The 16,862-nt window shown below is 42.1% G+C and overlaps 1 protein-coding gene across 1 annotated transcript; it reads left to right on the forward strand.

The window, feature by feature from the left end:
• Window positions 1-167: 167 nt before the first annotated feature.
• LOC115164754 (major facilitator superfamily domain-containing protein 10) lies at window positions 168-10,646 on the forward strand. Its single transcript, XM_029717521.1, has 13 exons — window positions 168-284; window positions 4,669-4,836; window positions 5,345-5,441; window positions 5,703-5,806; window positions 6,013-6,171; window positions 6,399-6,587; window positions 6,813-6,927; window positions 8,373-8,484; window positions 8,623-8,731; window positions 8,852-8,942; window positions 9,036-9,083; window positions 9,214-9,303; window positions 9,440-10,646. Exons 2-13 carry the CDS (start codon window positions 4,690-4,692, stop codon window positions 9,541-9,543), a joined length of 1,365 nt encoding a protein of 454 aa, XP_029573381.1. The 5' UTR covers window positions 168-284; window positions 4,669-4,689; the 3' UTR covers window positions 9,544-10,646.
• Window positions 10,647-16,862: the final 6,216 nt, after the last annotated feature.

Raw genomic sequence — 16,862 nt, forward strand, 5'->3', positions numbered from 1 at the left:
TGAAACATGCGCGGTGGTAAGCGGCTCATTGGGACCTCCCTATCCCATTGAAGTGTACATTACCTTAGGGTAAGGTATGACGCAAAGAGTCCGCACAGAACTGACCCATGCTTGGATCAGTGGAGGCCTTGCTTCTGTGCGCATACGTCACATTCTTGTCATCGTAAATGATAAATGAAACAAGACACCGCTTCCTGGTCCAGTCAGTTGGAGACTTCGAGAATCAGACGAGTTCACAACCCTAAAGCAAGCTCCTCGCAAATTGATATGCCACTGGATTGAGGGTAAGTAAAATGTATGGGGAATCTCCATGCATGGCTGATCACATTGTAACAACTAAACTCAACTCCATGGTGAAGGAAGTTTCTGATGAACCGTTGGAGTTCATCAGAAACTATTGCACTTCTTTCCCCAGTCAAGGATTTTATCATTGAGTTTATTCAGCTATAACAAACTATGATTACAATAACTGAATTAATTTGCTCACAACTTTAGGATGCAATGAATACCCCTGTTTCCATTTGCGATACATTGTAACCTTTGAGTTGTACTTTATTAAAACGCATTTTATCCATAGGTGTTATCCAACTTTGTAGGCTTAGCCTATCTGTCTAATGTTATGTGTCTGTCACACGTAATAATATCCATATAATTCCAATCTTCAAATGTAGTCAGGTTTTGAGTTTATTTGGTCATGAATGGAATTATATTATTTCCTACTTCCTCGAACATTGTCTTGCCTCACCACCTTGTTTTGTCGTTAACTCATTCTCTGTGAAGAGACTTGCACATCCACCGTCTGGCGAGGACGACTGAATAAGGATGTAAACAAGCATTTCGCTAACCGATTAAAATCAACCACTATTTACCGTAGAGCTGAGCGGCGACTGGTGTGAGCAGACTGGAGCTCCGACGTCTTTATCAAAAACTACAATTTCAGCACCCAAAGAATAGCCCGCAATTACACACGACATTGTTGATAACTTCATCTCTGAATAATGTTTATTTGATATGATAGTGTTTTGCTTTTGTTGTTTTGTTTGCTTTTCATGTATTGTGTATATGTACTGAACAAAAAAATCAATTTTACGGAGTTGAAATTCATATAATGAAATCAGTCAATTGAAATAAATAATGCCCTAATCTATGGATTTCACATTACAGGGCAGGGGTTCAGCTATGGGTGGGCCTTGGAGGGCATAGGCTCCACCCACTGGGGAGCCAGGCCCAGCTAATCAGAATGAGTTTCCCCCCAAAAAAGGGCTTTATTACAGACAGAAATACTCCTCAGCATCCCCCCCACCCCCCCTTAGGTGTAGTAGCCGGATGTGGAGGGTCTTGGGCTGGCGTAGTTACACGTGAGGCCAGTTGGACGCACAGCCAAATTCTCTGCAGTCAGCATGCCAATTGCATGCTCCCTCAACTTGAGACATCGGTGGCATTGTGTTGTGACAGAACTGCACATTTTAGAGTGGCCTTTTATTGTCCCCAGCACAAGGTGCACCGGTGTAATGATCATGCTGTTTAATTAGCTTCTTCATGTGCCACACCCCTCTGGTGGATGGATTATCTTGGCAAAGAAGAAATGCTCACTAACAGGGATGTAAACAAATTTGTGCGTATGGAAAATTTGGGGATTTTTTTTTTTTTCAGCTAATGAAACATGGGACCAACACTTTACATGTTGTGTTTACATTTTTGTTCAGTGTATGTATAGTGTAATTGTTTATTGATGTGGTCATGCAGGGCTCATCAGCGAAAGAGACTGGGTCTTAGCATGACTCCCTGCTTAAATAAAAGTTAAATAAATCTAGCCTAAATCGTAGTATACCCTTCAGGGCAGCAGACTGGGAGATTTAGGATGGCATTAACATTGGAGAGCTGTAATTCCTATGACATGTGAAGGCCCACTAAGTTGTTGACATTTCTTGTCAAGTTGTGTTGGTTCATTGTAGTGAACACCTACAGTGGGGGGAAAAAAGTATTTAGTCAGCCACCAATTGTGCAAGTTCTCCCACTTAAAAAGATGAGAGAGGCCTGTAATTTTCATCATAGGTACACGTCAACAATGACAGACAAAATGAGGAAAAAAAATCCAGACAATCACATTGTAGGATTTTTAATGAATTTATTTGCAAATTATGGTGGAAAATAAGTATTTGGTCAATAACAAAAGTTTCTCAATACTTTGTTATATACCCTTTGTTGGCAATGACACAGGTCAAACGTTTTCTGTAAGTCTTCACAAGGTTTTCACACACTGTTGCTGGTATTTTGGCCCATTCCTCCATGCAGATCTCCTCTAGAGCAGTGATGGTTTGGGACTGTCGCTGGGCAACACGGACTTTCAACTCCCTCCAAAGATTTTCTATGGGGTTGAGATCTGGAGACTGGCTAGGCCACTCCAGGACCTTGAAATGCTTCTTACGAAGCCACTCCTTCGTTGCCCAGGCGGTGTGTTTGGGATCATTGTCATGCTGAAAGACACAGCCACGTTTCATCTTCAATGCCCTTGCTGATGGAAGGAGGTTTTCACTCAAAATCTCACGATACATGGCCCCATTCATTCTTTCCTTTACACGGATCAGTCGTCCTTGTCCCTTTGCAGAAAAACAGCCCCAAAGCATGATGTTTCCACCCCCATGCTTCACAGTAGGTATGGTGTTCTTTGGATGCAACTCAGCATTCTTTGTCCTCCAAACACGACGAGTTGAGTTTTTACCCAAAAGTTCTATTTTGGTTTCATCTGACCATATGACATTCTCCCAATCCTCTTCTGGATCATCCAAATGCTCTCTAGCAAACTTCAGACGGGCCTAGACATGTACTGGCTTAAGCAGGGGGACACATCTGGCACTGCAGAATTTGAGTCCCTGGCGGCGTAGTGTGTTACTGATGGTAGGTTTTGTTACTTTGGTCCCAGCTCTCTGCAGGTCATTCACTAGGTCCCCCCGTGTGGTTCTGGGATTTTTGCTCACCGTTCTTGTGATCATTTTGACCCCACGGGGTGAGATCTTGCGTGGAGCCCCAGATCGAGGGAGATTATCAGTGGTCTTGTATGTCTTCCATTTCCTAATAATTGCTCCCACAGTTGATTTCTTCAAACCAAGCTGCTTACCTATTGCAGATTCAGTCTTCCCAGCCTGGTGCAGGTCTACAATTTTGTTTCTGGTGTCCTTTGACAGCTCTTTGGTCTTGGCCATAGTGGAGTTTGGAGTGTGACTGTTTGAGGTTGTGGACAGGTGTCTTTTATACTGATAACAAGTTCAAACAGGTGCCATTAATACAGGTAACGAGTGGAGGACAGAGGAGCCTCTTAAAGAAGAAGTTACAGGTCTGTGAGAGCCAGAAATCTTGCTTGTTTGTAGGTGACCAAATACTTATTTTCCACCATAATTTGCAAATAAATTCATTAAAAATCCTACAATGTGATTTTTCTGGATTTTTTTTTCTCATTTTGTCTGTCATAGTTGACGTGTACCTATGATGAAAATTACAGGCCTCTCTCATCTTGTTAAGTGGGAGAACTTGCACAATTGGTGGCTGACTAAATACTTTTTTCCCCCACTGTACTTACCTGCCTTATGTGCTTGTCATCGTGTGTGTGGTTGCATCCTCCCCATACACCATTATGTCAACATATACAGCAACTCCAGGGCAGACAGTCAGGATGGTAGACATGATTTTCTGGAAAAAGCAATGTGCCAGCGTAACCTGAACAGCATAAGAGTGCACCAGACCATCCCCCAAAGCCATTTCTTCCTTTAGCCACCTTTCCTTCCAGTTCTCTGCTGCCAATGACTGGAACGAACTGCAAAAATCACTGAAGCTGAAGACTCATATCTCCCTCACTAGCTTTAAGCACCAGCTGTCAGAGCAGCTCACAGATCACTGCACCTGTACATAGCTCATCTGTAAATGGCCCATCCAACTACCTCATCCCCATACTGTATTTATTTATTTATCTTGCTCCTTTGCACCCCAGTATCTCTAATGTAATTGCAAGAGTATGGGCTGAACAAATAAAATCCACAGACGAACCTTTGACTGAACAAAAAAATACAGTTTTCAATGTCTTAGAGCTGATTTAGATTACAATAGCCACAACATCAAAAGATAGTATGTATATTAATCAGATACCAAAAAGTAAAGCTTGCATTCATCATAAATATTCATGCTTGATATTTCCGCCTATTGTATTTCTGTGTTTACGGGTCTATATTTCCAAGATGAATTAAGATCTAATGCTGTTTGTTTATGTAGTGCAGACAACTGAACAGACTACTTGAATTTCAAATATTTGCAATATCAGAGCTTGCCCATCCTCCCTCCAGCCAGGCATTATTCTGCACTTTTTTAGTTTAAGGGGTGTCACGATCTATCAATTTAATCACTTTTGCAGTAAAATATTTTTGCACAACCATCCATTTCATAAATGGTAGACATAAGAGACATGGTTGTGTTTTGTTCTACCGCGGTTGGGGTATCTCAAACTATATCCCTTTTTGAGGACTGGCCGCTAGCCGGGTAGTAGTGCAGTGCCATTTCGTCTTCAAAAACTTCATTCAAAAAAGTTTCCTACTAACATCTCCATTAGGCGCTGACACCCATGTATGCATCCCATACAATTTATAATTTTAAAAAATCCTGTGTTTTTGTTTAATGAAGGAGTTTAATCAGAAAGGAGGAATGTCAAGTGAAATGGGATCTGAAGAGGCCGTTGGCTCCTCAAGAGTCATCAAGAGTGTTTTCTTTGCCCTCCTCTTGGACTTACTGGGATTCACCCTGATTCTACCTCTCCTCCCATCTATACTGGACCACTATGGCCAAACAGAGGTAAGTGCTCATGTTTGTCTGAGTTAAGTGAGCTGTCCTTTATATTACAGTTTAACATTTCAGCCAACTTTAAATTTACCCATGATACATCAGTCATCACGGTTTTTAATTATCTGGAACACGGCCAATGTCTGTTAATAGTAAATGTGAGCTCCCCTCTTAAAATCTAAATTTTCCTCCCCATTATCATCATTAGTTAAATACTTTAATGTCATTGTACTATATTGTGAAAGACAAGCATTATATTTGCAATAATGTTGGGTTATCAATGCAATTTCCCATTTTGGTAATGTGCCAACTCCAGATTCTGACATTTGATGGGTTTCTTTGTACACAGAATTTGGGGCCTCACTCTAGTGAGGACAAGGCATGCTTTGTGTGATTAAACTTTCCCATGAGACAGCGTAACAAAATGACAAACCTGTCAGCTGATCGTGTGTGTGAAATTTATCAGATTCAGGTCTTGCACTCATTTGTAAAAAATATTTTCCCGTTTTCCCTCTAACAGGACAGTGTCTATCAGTCACTACAGAGCATTGTGGACTGGTTCAGGGAAGCTGTCGGAGTTCCGATGGAAACAAAATACAACAGTGTCCTCTTTGGAGGTACAGTAACACAACACACTTTATTTAACTACATGTGGTTGTTACAGTTGAGCAAGATATTTTGATGTCTATATTTTAGACAAATGGCATTGCTCAAAATACTAGCTTGTCTTGTGAATGTCAGAAATAGTGTGGTGTCTGTGTATTAAAATGTGTGACTTAAAATTGACCAGATATTGTGTTATGTCTTAAAATTTGCCAGAACGCTCAACCAGAAAGGACCATAATTACAGATTATGCTCTCTACATTCTATTCTTCAGGTCTGATTGGATCACTCTTCTCTCTGCTGCAGTTCGTGTCGTCCCCTTTAACTGGGGCTGCATCGGATCATTACGGCAGAAAACCGCTACTCATTCTTACCACAGTTTGTGCAATGTTATAGAAATGTAGTTGATTTAAATAAGTGACTTGCCAATTAAGAATATTTCTATTGCTTTTTCATGGCTATGAAACTGGTTAACATATCACTACTTATCTTGGGCAACTCTCTCTGTCCATTTCGGTGTGTTATTTGCCCAGTTTGCCTGCCTGATTTAATATGGTTTTAATTGGTATTTGTTTGTGTTCCAGTTGGGATTGATGTCTTCCTATGCAGTCTGGGCAGTTTCCCGTAGTTTCAGCATGTTCCTTTTGTCTCGGGTGATTGGGGGTATTTGTAAGGGTAATGTGAGCCTCTGCACTGCCATGATTGCTGACCTTCCTTGCCCGAAGGCACGAAACAAGGGAATGGTAAGCACTGTGCATCAAGCTCATGCTAGGATTTTTTTTAAAGCCATACAGTACAGTATATGCCATTCAGGATTGAAAGATCTTAATTGAAAGGAGATTTATATTTTAATAGTATAATGAACCACGGACTATGCTGCTCTGTATTGCACTAATACACTAGTTGGTCTTTCTTTTGGCCTCCTGTATGCATTATTTTAATTTGGCAATGCATATTTTTTTGTTGTTAGATGATGGTTGGAATTGCCTTCTCGTTGGGATTCACGGTAGGCCCACTGATGGGGGCCTACTTTGCCATTAACTCCCGTAAGGAGGAGGTATTCTACCATGGCCCAGCTGTACTGGCCCTGGTCTTCAGTGCTGCTGACCTACTCTTCATCATTGTTATGCTGCCAGAGACCCTGCCAAAGCAGAACAAGGTGTGATTTCATTGGTATACCTCTTAGGAGAAACTGAAAACGGCACACTCAAAACTCATCACGGGTTGGGCAGTGTGCTTCATTGCACAGAAAGTAAAAGCCTTGGTCATTCACTATTATCTTCTCCCAGTAATGTTTTATTGCAATGATACTATACACAGTGTTTAATCCATATTAGTAAGCATTTCTGTTTATTATTTCTGACAAAGACTGGTATCTGCTCAGACCCAGGTTTCCTCAGTGACCTCTGGGATACAGGAATCAGGAGATCTTCTCAACCCAGTGGCTCTGTTCCATTTCTCTGCCCTCACAAGGACAGAGGACCCACCCTCTAAAGAGAGTGAGTACATATTGATTTATGTGATATTTGTACAGTATGAAATAATTGACAATCTAAATACACGGAACAAAAATAAACGCAACATACAACAATTTCATATATTTTTGTGAGTTACAGATCATATAAGGGATCAGTCAATTGAAATACATTCATTAGGCCCTAATCTATGGATTTCACCTGACGAAATACAGATGTACATCTGTTGTTTACATACCAACAAAAAAAAAGCTAGGGCTGTGGATCAGAAAACCAGTCAGTATCTAGTGGGACTACCATTTGCCTAATGCAACGCAACACATCTCCTTCGCATTGATCAGGCTAATGATTGTGGCCTGTGGAATGTTGTCCCACTCCTCTTTAATGGCTGTACAAAGTTTCTGGATATTGGCGGGAACTGGAACACACTGTCGTACACGTCAATCCAGAGCATGCCAAACATGTTCAATGGGTGACATGTCTGGTGAGTATGCAGGCCATGGAAGAACTGGAACATTTTCAGCTTTGAGTAATTGTGTACAGATTCTTGCGACATGGGGTCGTGGATTATCATGCTGAAACATGAGGTGATGGCGGCAGATGAATGGCACGACAATGGGCCTCCAGGATCTCGTCATGGTATCTCTGTGTATTCAAATCACCATTAATAAAATGCAACTGTGTTCGTTGTCCGTAGCTTATGCCTGCCCCTACCATAACCCTACAGCCACCATGAGGCACTCTGTTCACAACGCTGACATCGGCAAACCGCTCAGTTACGACGCCAAACTGCAGTGGTTACAAGCGGTCTGCAGTTGTTGAAGCCGGTTGGGTGTACTGCCAAATTCTCTAAAACAACGTTGGAGGCGACTTTATAGTAGAGAAATTAACATTCAAAACTCTGGCAACAGCTCTGGTGGACATTCCTGCAGTCAGCATGCCAATTGCATGCTCCCTCAACTTGAGACATCTGTGGCATTGTGTTGTGTGACAACTGCACATTTTTAGAATGGCCTTTTATTGTCCCCAGCACAATGTGCACCTGTGTAATGATCATGCTGTTTAATCAGCTTCTTGATATGTCACACCTGTCAGGTGGATGGATTATCTTGGCAAAGGAGAAACGCTCACTAACAGGGATGTAAACAAATTTGTGCTCAACATTTGAGAGAAATAAGATTTTTGTTCATATGTAACATTTCTGGGATCTTTTATTTCAGCTCATGAAACATGGGATCAACACTACATGTTGTGCTTATATATTTGTTCAGTATAAAATATCTATGAATATACATACAGTAATAAATAAAGACCCGCTAGTCTGTAATAATGTATATCTTGTCAAGATTTATGCTTAGTAAGATGGACAAGAATCTATGGAAAGTACTTCATAATAACCAAAATGTTGTGTTGAAATGTACCACAAAGCCTTTTTTATTTGTCCCTGTCTATTTTCTCTTGGACAACAGAAATGCAGAACCTGAAAGTGTTGGGCCTCGTTTACTTCACATATCTCTTCCTCTTCTCTGGTCTTGAGTTTACATTGAGTTTCCTCACCCATCAACGGTTCCAGTTTACAAGGTATGGGTTTAGGGACAAGGAAGGTCAATCCTCAGTCTATTTAGCTCCCTACACTTGAATTTGTTTGAATCTGTTCAACCAAAAAAGAGGCTACCTTAACTCCTTCAACTGTGCTACGATACTCTTCCATTTTTGCAGCATGCAGCAGGGTAAGATGTTCTTCTTCATGGGTATCACCATGGCACTGATCCAAGGAGGATATGCCCGTAGGATCAAACCAGGGCATCACATCAGGACTGTTCGTCTGGTAAATATCGTACTCATTACTACATGGCTAGGAAATCAGCATCAAGAAATCTTTTAAATACTCAAGATTAGCTCTGCTATAGAAAATGTTGCCAAAGTCAGTATTCTTAATGTATTTTAGGCAATCCTATTACTGATTCCAGCATTTGCTCTCATTGGACTGGCATGGAATTTGAAGATGGTTTACATAGGTTTGATTTTATACTCATTTGGTAAGTTTTCATATCTTCAAAGGTCATTTAAAAAATAAACTAAGTATATCCCTGAGGTGATTTTCCTTTACTCAAACATCTTCTTTGTCACAGCTGCTGCCATTGTTGTCCCTTGTTTGACAACGCTGGTTTCAGATCATGGTGAGATTTCTAACTGTACTATCATAACCAATATGCACTCGCTCTCTCTTACACACACACACACACACACACACACACACACACAAATCGAATCATTGTGTCATTGTGTAACATGAAACTCCTCTTCTAGGTTCGGCCAATCAGAAGGGCACAGTGATGGGAATCCTACGTAGTTTAGGAGCCCTGGCTCGAGCACTGGGCCCCATAGTGGCATCCTCAGGTGACTTTCTGCATTGAATGTCACATTTTGTAAGAGGGCAGAAGTATGATGTCAGTTGTCAAAGGCTGTGATTTGTAAATAATTAGAATTTCATAACATTTCTGCTGAATGTCTATTTTATTTTTTTGCTTTGCAGTTTACTGGATTGCTGGAGCAGAGACCTGCTTCATTATCAGCTCAACTTCTTTCATCATACCTCTGGTTTTACTGAGAAGACTGGGAGGGCTCAAACAAGAGTGAAGAGGGTGCTAAACAAGCTTTAACACAGGAGCGTTAAAGGGTTCTACCACGACAGACTGTTTCAGAGATACTCTAGACAGCTTTCATATTGTTTTGTTCATTGTTATTTCATTTGTTTACATTTGTTGGAATGCAAGCTATGATAAAATAAGTACATATATCATTGACAAATTGTGGTAATATTTTTACATTTTTTTATTACAAGTAGTCAATGTATTTTCTTCTCTCTAACCACAAAGCCTTGGCAGAAGATACCGTTACGCTTGTCTGCACTAAGGTCGGATTGCAATCACCCTTTTCCTCCTCATACTAGCAAGCAGTAGCCACCGCAGCCATTATCGTAAAACTAGCAGTATTTCAATCTTCTCAATGGAGCAGTGTGGGTAAAGGTAGGATGGAGTACAGTCACATATCCCATCCCTGCATTGAGGTACGTTTTCCGACCATATCTCGCGCCGGCTCCACGGTGTCTTAATGTAACCATGATTGCGTTCTGACCTCGGTGCAGCTCAGTGTAAACAAGCCTTGCCATGTAAAATTGGCTTTGTATTGTGGTTTCTGATGTTATACCGTTGAAGTATGTGATATCCAGATTTTAAAAAATAAAGAGAAAATATTCTCTCAATGTGACAAAGTATCTTGTAGACAATGAAATAACAGCATCCAAAATACATTCAATAACGACATTTGGGACTAGCTCATAAAATCAGGCTCTACCTTTTAATGTATCTGACTTATTTTGCATATGCTAATGTTTCTGTCAGATTTCTGTAATAGAACTCTATAATCAGCCATTATTTGTTATAATACTATGCTTAATATTGTTGAGTAACACTATGGGAGTATATTTGAGGTACTATTTGTTTATTACTTAAGAAAAGTAAATCAATGAGCTGTTAAAATAATGTTATGATTTTAATTGTATTTTTAAATAAATTGAGATTATTCAAAATATCTATATTTTCTACTATTTAGATATATAAATAAAAAAGTTCTGAGTTTGTTATATTGTGTTGCCTTGCCCTTTATGCAATATACTCTATTTACCACAAAGTGATCATGCAACATCCTTGTTCCCACAATAAAATTCATGAAAACAAAAATGTTTGCTCGTAATTGATGGTTAGGGTTAGCAGTGTGGTTAGGTTTAAAATCACATTTTAGGAAGACCAATTGTAGAAATAGGCAGGGTTTATGACTGTGGCTGTAGTAACTAATGATAAACGTGCAGGTGAGGGCGCTGCTGTACCTGTTGGTCGGTCATATAAGGTAAACTTTACATATAAACTAGCTTCTGAAGCAGAGTACCCATAAAACCTAGCGGTCAAACAAGGAAATACAGTAGTTACAATTGTTTTCCACCATTTATTTTTTCCATAGGGGATTTTAGAAACACTTAAGATATGAGCTGTGTTTCGTGTAGGCTTACCATAGTGTGACATTTTGAGAACTGTGTAAATCTCTCTAGGACAAGGTGACTTGTCAATATATTTGCCTGTATTTACCACACAAAAATGAAATGCTAATTAGCTGCTAATGTGACTATCATAAAGAACTACAAATGCCATGATGATCTGGACGAGACTGCCAAATCGAGGCTAAGGTAAAAATCTCTGGATTAACTAACTAAAGTTAGCTAAATATAGTAATTATTAAATTGGCTACATTTCTTTAAATGGACAATTCTGACAACTGTCTTGTGCAAGTTTTAAATTGACACGATACCAGTTAGCCAAGTTGTCAGCTAGAGATAAAGTGCAGAAGCTTGCAGTGATTTGTAGTTTTGCATGAGAGTTATTTGGATGTGCGAGACATGACATCAGAACAGTTACAGGGTGTGTTAAGTGGCGGTGTCCCATCCTTTCAGGTTGTTGCCCTAAGGAAGGACTAAATATATTTCAATAGTGGAGTGGAGTGTTTTTTTTTTTAATATGATTTTATTTATTTATTTGTATTTTTGAGAGTGTTGTATTACATGGTAGGGTAGGACACGGTGCACTGGGTGGGTTTCACGGAAGAATACTGTACCAAGTTATCTAGCTGAATAAACTAAGTTTGAGCCTATTCCTGGAAACATTGAACCACTGTAGTTTACATCAATTATAATTTCTAAAGTGGAAGTTGGAAAAGTTATATTTGAGTGTTTCAGTGAATGGTTAGTGAGGGAGGCCCTGCTCCCTCGCTTCCCCATTTTAATTCCAATCTCCTTTGCATTAGCGTAGCCTCTCCTGTAGCCTGTCAACTATGTGTCTGTCTATCCCTGTTCTCTCCTCTCTGCACAGGCCACACAAACGCTTCACACCGCATGGCCGCTGCTACTCTAACCTGGTGGTCCCAGCGCGCACGACCCACGTGGAATTCCAGGTCTCCGGCAGCCTCTGGAACTGCCGGTCTCCGGCCAACAAGGCAGAGTTCATCTCAGCCTATGCTACCCTCCAGTCCCTCGACTTCTTGGCGCTGACGGAAACATGGATTACCACAGAAAACACTGCTACTCCTACTGCTCTCTCCTCGTCTGGCCACGTGTTCTCGCATACCCCGAGAGCATCTGGTCAGCGGGGTGGTGGCACTGGAATCCTCATCTCTCCCAAGTGGACATTCTCTCTTTCTCCCCTGACCCATCTGTCTATCTCCTCCTTTGAATTCCATGCTGTCACAGTCACTAGCCCATTCAAGCTTAACATCCTTATCATTTATCGCCCTCCAGGTTCTCTTGGAGAGTTCATCAATGAGCTTGACGCCTTGATAAGTTCCTTTCCTGAGGATGGCTCGCCCCTCACAATTCTGGGTGACTTTAACCTCCCTACGTCTACCTTTGACTAATTTCTCTCTGCCTCCTTCTTTCCACTCCTCTCCTCTTTTGACCTCACCCTCTCACCGTCCCCCCCTACTCACAAGGCAGGCAATACGCTTGACCTCATCTTTACTAGATGCTGTTCTTCTACTAATCTCACTGCAACTCCCCTCCAAGTCTCCGACCACTACCTTGTATCCTTTTCCCTCTCGCTCTCCTCCAACACTACTCACTCTGCCCCTACTCAGATGGTATTGCGCCGTCGCAACCTTCGCTCTCTCTCTCCTGCTACTCTCTCCTCTTCCATCCTATCATCTCTTCCCTCTGCTCAATCCTTCTCCAACCAATCTCCTGATTCTGCCTTCTCAACCCTCCTCTCCTCCCTTTCTGCATCCTTTGACTCTCTATGTCCCCTATCTTTCCGGCCGGCTCGGTCCTCCACTCCTGCTCCGTGGCTTGACGACTCATTGCGAGCTCACAGAACAGGGCTCCGGGCAGCCGAGCGGAAATGGAGGAAAACTAGCCTCCCTGCGGACCTGGCATCTTTTCACTCCCTCCTTTACACATTTTCTTCCTCTGTTTCTGCTGCTAAAGCCACTTTCTACCACTCTAAATTCCAAGCATCTGCCTCTAACCCTAGGAAGCTCTTTGCCACCTTCTCCTCCCTCCTGAATTCTCCTCCCCCCCACTCCCTCTCTGCGGATTACTTTGTCAACCATTTTGAAAAGAAGGTTGACGACATCCGATCCTCGTTTGTTAAGTCAAACGACACCGCTGGTCCTGCTCACATTGCCCTACCCTATGCTTTGACCTCTTTCTCCCCTCTCTCTCCAGATGAAATCTTGCGACTTGTGACGGCCGCCCGCCCAACAACCTGCCCGCTTGACCCTATCCCCTCCTCTCTTCTCCAGACCATTTCTGGAGACCTTCTCCCTTACCTCACCTCGCTCATCAACTCATCCTTGACCGCTGGCTACGTCCCTTCCGTCTTCAAGAGAGTGAGAGTTGCACCCCTTCTCAAAAAACCTACACTTGATCCCTCCGATGTCAACAACTATAGACCAGTATCCCTTCTTTCTTTTCTCTCCAGAACTCTTGAGCGTGCCGTCCTTGGCCAGCTCTCTTGCTATCTCTCTCAGAATTACCTTCTTGATCCAAATCAGTCAGGTTTCAAGACTGGTCATTCAACTGAGACTGCTCTTCTCTGTGTCACAGAGGCTCTTCGCACTGCTAAAGCTAACTCTCTCTCCTCTGCTCTCATTCTTCTAGACCTATCTGCTGCCTTTGATACTGTGAACCATCAGATCCTCCTCTCCACCCTCTCCAAGTTGGGCATCTCCGGCGCGGCTCACTCTTGGATTGCGTCCTACCTGACAGGTCGCTCCTATCAGGTGGCATGGCGAGAATCCGTCTCTGCACCACGTGCTCTCACCACTGGTGTCCCCCAGGGCTCAGTTCTAGGCCCTGTCCTATTCTCGCTTTACACCAAGTCACTTGGCTCTGTCATATCCTCACATGGTCTCTCCTATCATTTCTACGCAGACGACACACAATTAATCTTCTCCTTTCCCCCTTCTGATAACCAGGTGGCGAATCACATCTCTGCATGTCTGGCAGACATATCAGTGTGGATGACGGATCACCACCTCAAGCTGAACCTCTGCAAGACGGAGCTGCTCTTCCTCCCGGGGAAGGACTGCCCGTTCCATAATCTCGCCATCACGGTTGACAACTCCATTGTGTCCTCCTCCCAGAGTGCTAAGAGCCTTGGCGTGACCCTGGACAACACCCTGTCATTCTCCACTAACATCAAGGCCTGATCCTGTAGGTTCATGCTCTACAACATTCGCAGAGTACGACCCTGCCTCACACAGGAAGCGGCGCAGGTCCGAATCCAGGCACTTGTCATCTCCCGTCTGGATTACTGCAACTCGCTGTTGGCGGGGCTCCCTGCCTGTGCCATTAAACCCCTACAACTCATCCAGAACGCCGCAGCCCGTCTGGTGTTCAACCTTCCCAAGTTCTCTCACGTCACCCCGCTCCTCCGTACACTCCACTGGCTTCCAGTTGAAGCTCGCATCTGCTACAAGACCATGGTGCTTGCCTACGGAGCTGTGAGGGGAACGGCACCTCCGTACCTTCAGGCTCTGATCAGTCCCTACACCCAAAGAAGGGCACTGCGTTCATCCACCTCTGGCCTGCTCGCTTCCCTACCTCTGCGGAAGCACAGTTCCTGCTCAGCCCAGTCAAAACTGTTCGCTGCTCTGGCACCTCAATGGTGGAACAAGCTCCCTCACAACGCCAGGACAGCGGAGTCAATCACCACCTTCCGGAGACACCTGAAACCCCATCTCTTTAAGGAATACCTGGGATAGGATTAAGTAATCCTTCTTACCCTCCCCCCCAAAAAGATATAGATGTACTATTGGAAAGTGGTTGTTCCACTGGGTATCATAAGGTGAATGCACCAATTTTTAAGTCGCTCTGGATAAGAGCGTCTGCTAAATGACGTAAATGTAAATGTAAATTTTTTATTTTTTCAAGTAAAGTATAAGGGAGTTGTACTCCAGTCTAGAAGGTGGCGGTAATGCAACATTTATTGGATGCCAACCACTGTTAAATCTCATCGAAGAAGAATGTGTCTCGGTAAGGTTGGTTTTTTAGCGTTCATAGCAATGGTTATGAACTGTACCGCAGAAATGGAATGTAAATCACAGAAATTAGATGTTGTGGTGGCAGCTGCAGAGTATTTGGGTGTACGAGATTTTACTGACAAGAGTTACAAGGTGCGTTGAGCAATAGTGTCCCGGCCTGGTGAATGGTAAGAGAGTAGTGGAATAGTGGTGAGGTTTTAATTCATGGGTGTAGGGTTAGTTGGTACACAATTTTTCTTCCCATTTCTTGTCACAAAGTGTAATGAATCCGCACCAGAACAGTAGGGGGAAACACAGGGCCAGATAAAAAAAAATAGGTGAATAGGGAGGCCGGGCTGACACTCCAGTACAGTAGGCGGCGTATTCACCTTTCAGTTGGTTGCTTTTCAGTTGGTTTCGCCAATACAACGAAGAAGAAGCTTGGGAGAAGGGTGCAATTGCGGCCTGCAATTCGGGGCGTTCCTGCATCCTCTTTATACTTAAATTTTTAAGCTAGGACAGGTGGGAGGAGAGGGCGCTCCAGTACAGCAGGTGGCGTTAATGCACAATAACGTTGGATGCCAGCAGCCGATAAACCTCAGAGAAGAAGAATGCGTGGGCGATACCGGTAGACAGTAGCTGTGTTCGAATAGTCATACTAACCGTACAATTTGTGACGCAATTGAGTATATAGGATCCTTATTGGTCATAATATGTGTATAGTTAGTATGCCAAAAGTTCCCGGATGTCGTACAAAATTCCCCAAAATACGAAGTGTACAAGCAGTGGACACCAAGACATCAGTAGATTTATAATTGAACACATTTATGAAGATTTTACACTATTGTGGAGAGATGTACTGCTTGGATTCTTTACCTACGATAGAAATAAGCTGAAACTATTTTATGTACTTAATTTCATTATTCTTTTGGCCAAATTTCATATTCACAAATGTAAATTTACAAACAAAACACCACATTTTCTTAACTTACAAACATTTATTTAACTATATTTTAAGACAATTAAATATGTGTATGTATGTCCCTTAAGGTCCTTATGTAATGTGATATTGTACCTCCTAGCCCAATTGTCCTTTGTATATTATTTCTATATACTTGTGTTCCCACATGTACTTCCCCTATTGATTTGTTGTTAATCAAAATAAAATACATAAGCAGTGGACACTATTTCCGTGCTTTTATGGACTATAATGCCGTTCTTCACGAAATGGGCGTGGCTTTTCAGATTTTGCAGTAAATTACGGAAAATATGCAGCGGAAGGTCTACGAGAGCGGATACAAGTTAATCGCTTTAACTAATTATGACAAATGTTAATAAAATGTTGAGCAATGTAATAAAGTCATCACTTTTCAAATAAGTTACACGTTATGTTGGCTGACAATTTCTTAGCAACGCTATCCTTACGAACCGCATAGAATTACAGCAGTATTTTATTTATATTTTTGTATGATTATTAATTGTTTTTGTTTGCATTACAGAAGTATGTAACGGTAGGCTAGCTACTGTTACAAGGTTAGTTGGCTACTAATACATCGAACTTGCCAGGCAGTATATTAACTATATGCAATCTAACTACCCAGCGTGTATTGATTTGATTATTCACGTCATTCTTAGATAAGTGGTATAGTCGCGTGCGTTCTCAATGGACATGGTTAATTATGTCTATCTACTCCGATTTCAGATAACTATTGTCTGAGCGTGCCAGAGCGCAGAATAATTGATTAATTTACGAACGTTCAATATGGCCGGTGTCAGTAAACGTCGGCAAAGAAGTGTAATGAAATGATTGTCAGCAGCAGAGTTCAGTCACCAACGCTCTGGATAACATGAAAACAGCCTACACGCTCTGCTAGGGCATGTAGAATGGTCAG

Source organism: Salmo trutta, chromosome 27 (genome assembly GCF_901001165.1).
Source record: "Salmo trutta chromosome 27, fSalTru1.1, whole genome shotgun sequence".
Taxonomy (NCBI): domain Eukaryota; kingdom Metazoa; phylum Chordata; class Actinopteri; order Salmoniformes; family Salmonidae; genus Salmo; species Salmo trutta.

Bases quoted from the DNA above. Each gene is read 5' to 3' on its own strand.
- LOC115164754 (XM_029717521.1), top strand. From the start codon at position 4,690: ATGTCAAGTGAAATGGGATCTGAAGAGGCCGTTGGCTCCTCAAGAGTC. The intron at 8,485-8,622 runs GTATGGGTTTAG...CCATTTTTGCAG, and splicing joins CAACGGTTCCAGTTTACAAG to CATGCAGCAGGGTAAGATGT. The intron at 8,732-8,851 runs GTAAATATCGTA...AATGTATTTTAG, and splicing joins ACATCAGGACTGTTCGTCTG to GCAATCCTATTACTGATTCC.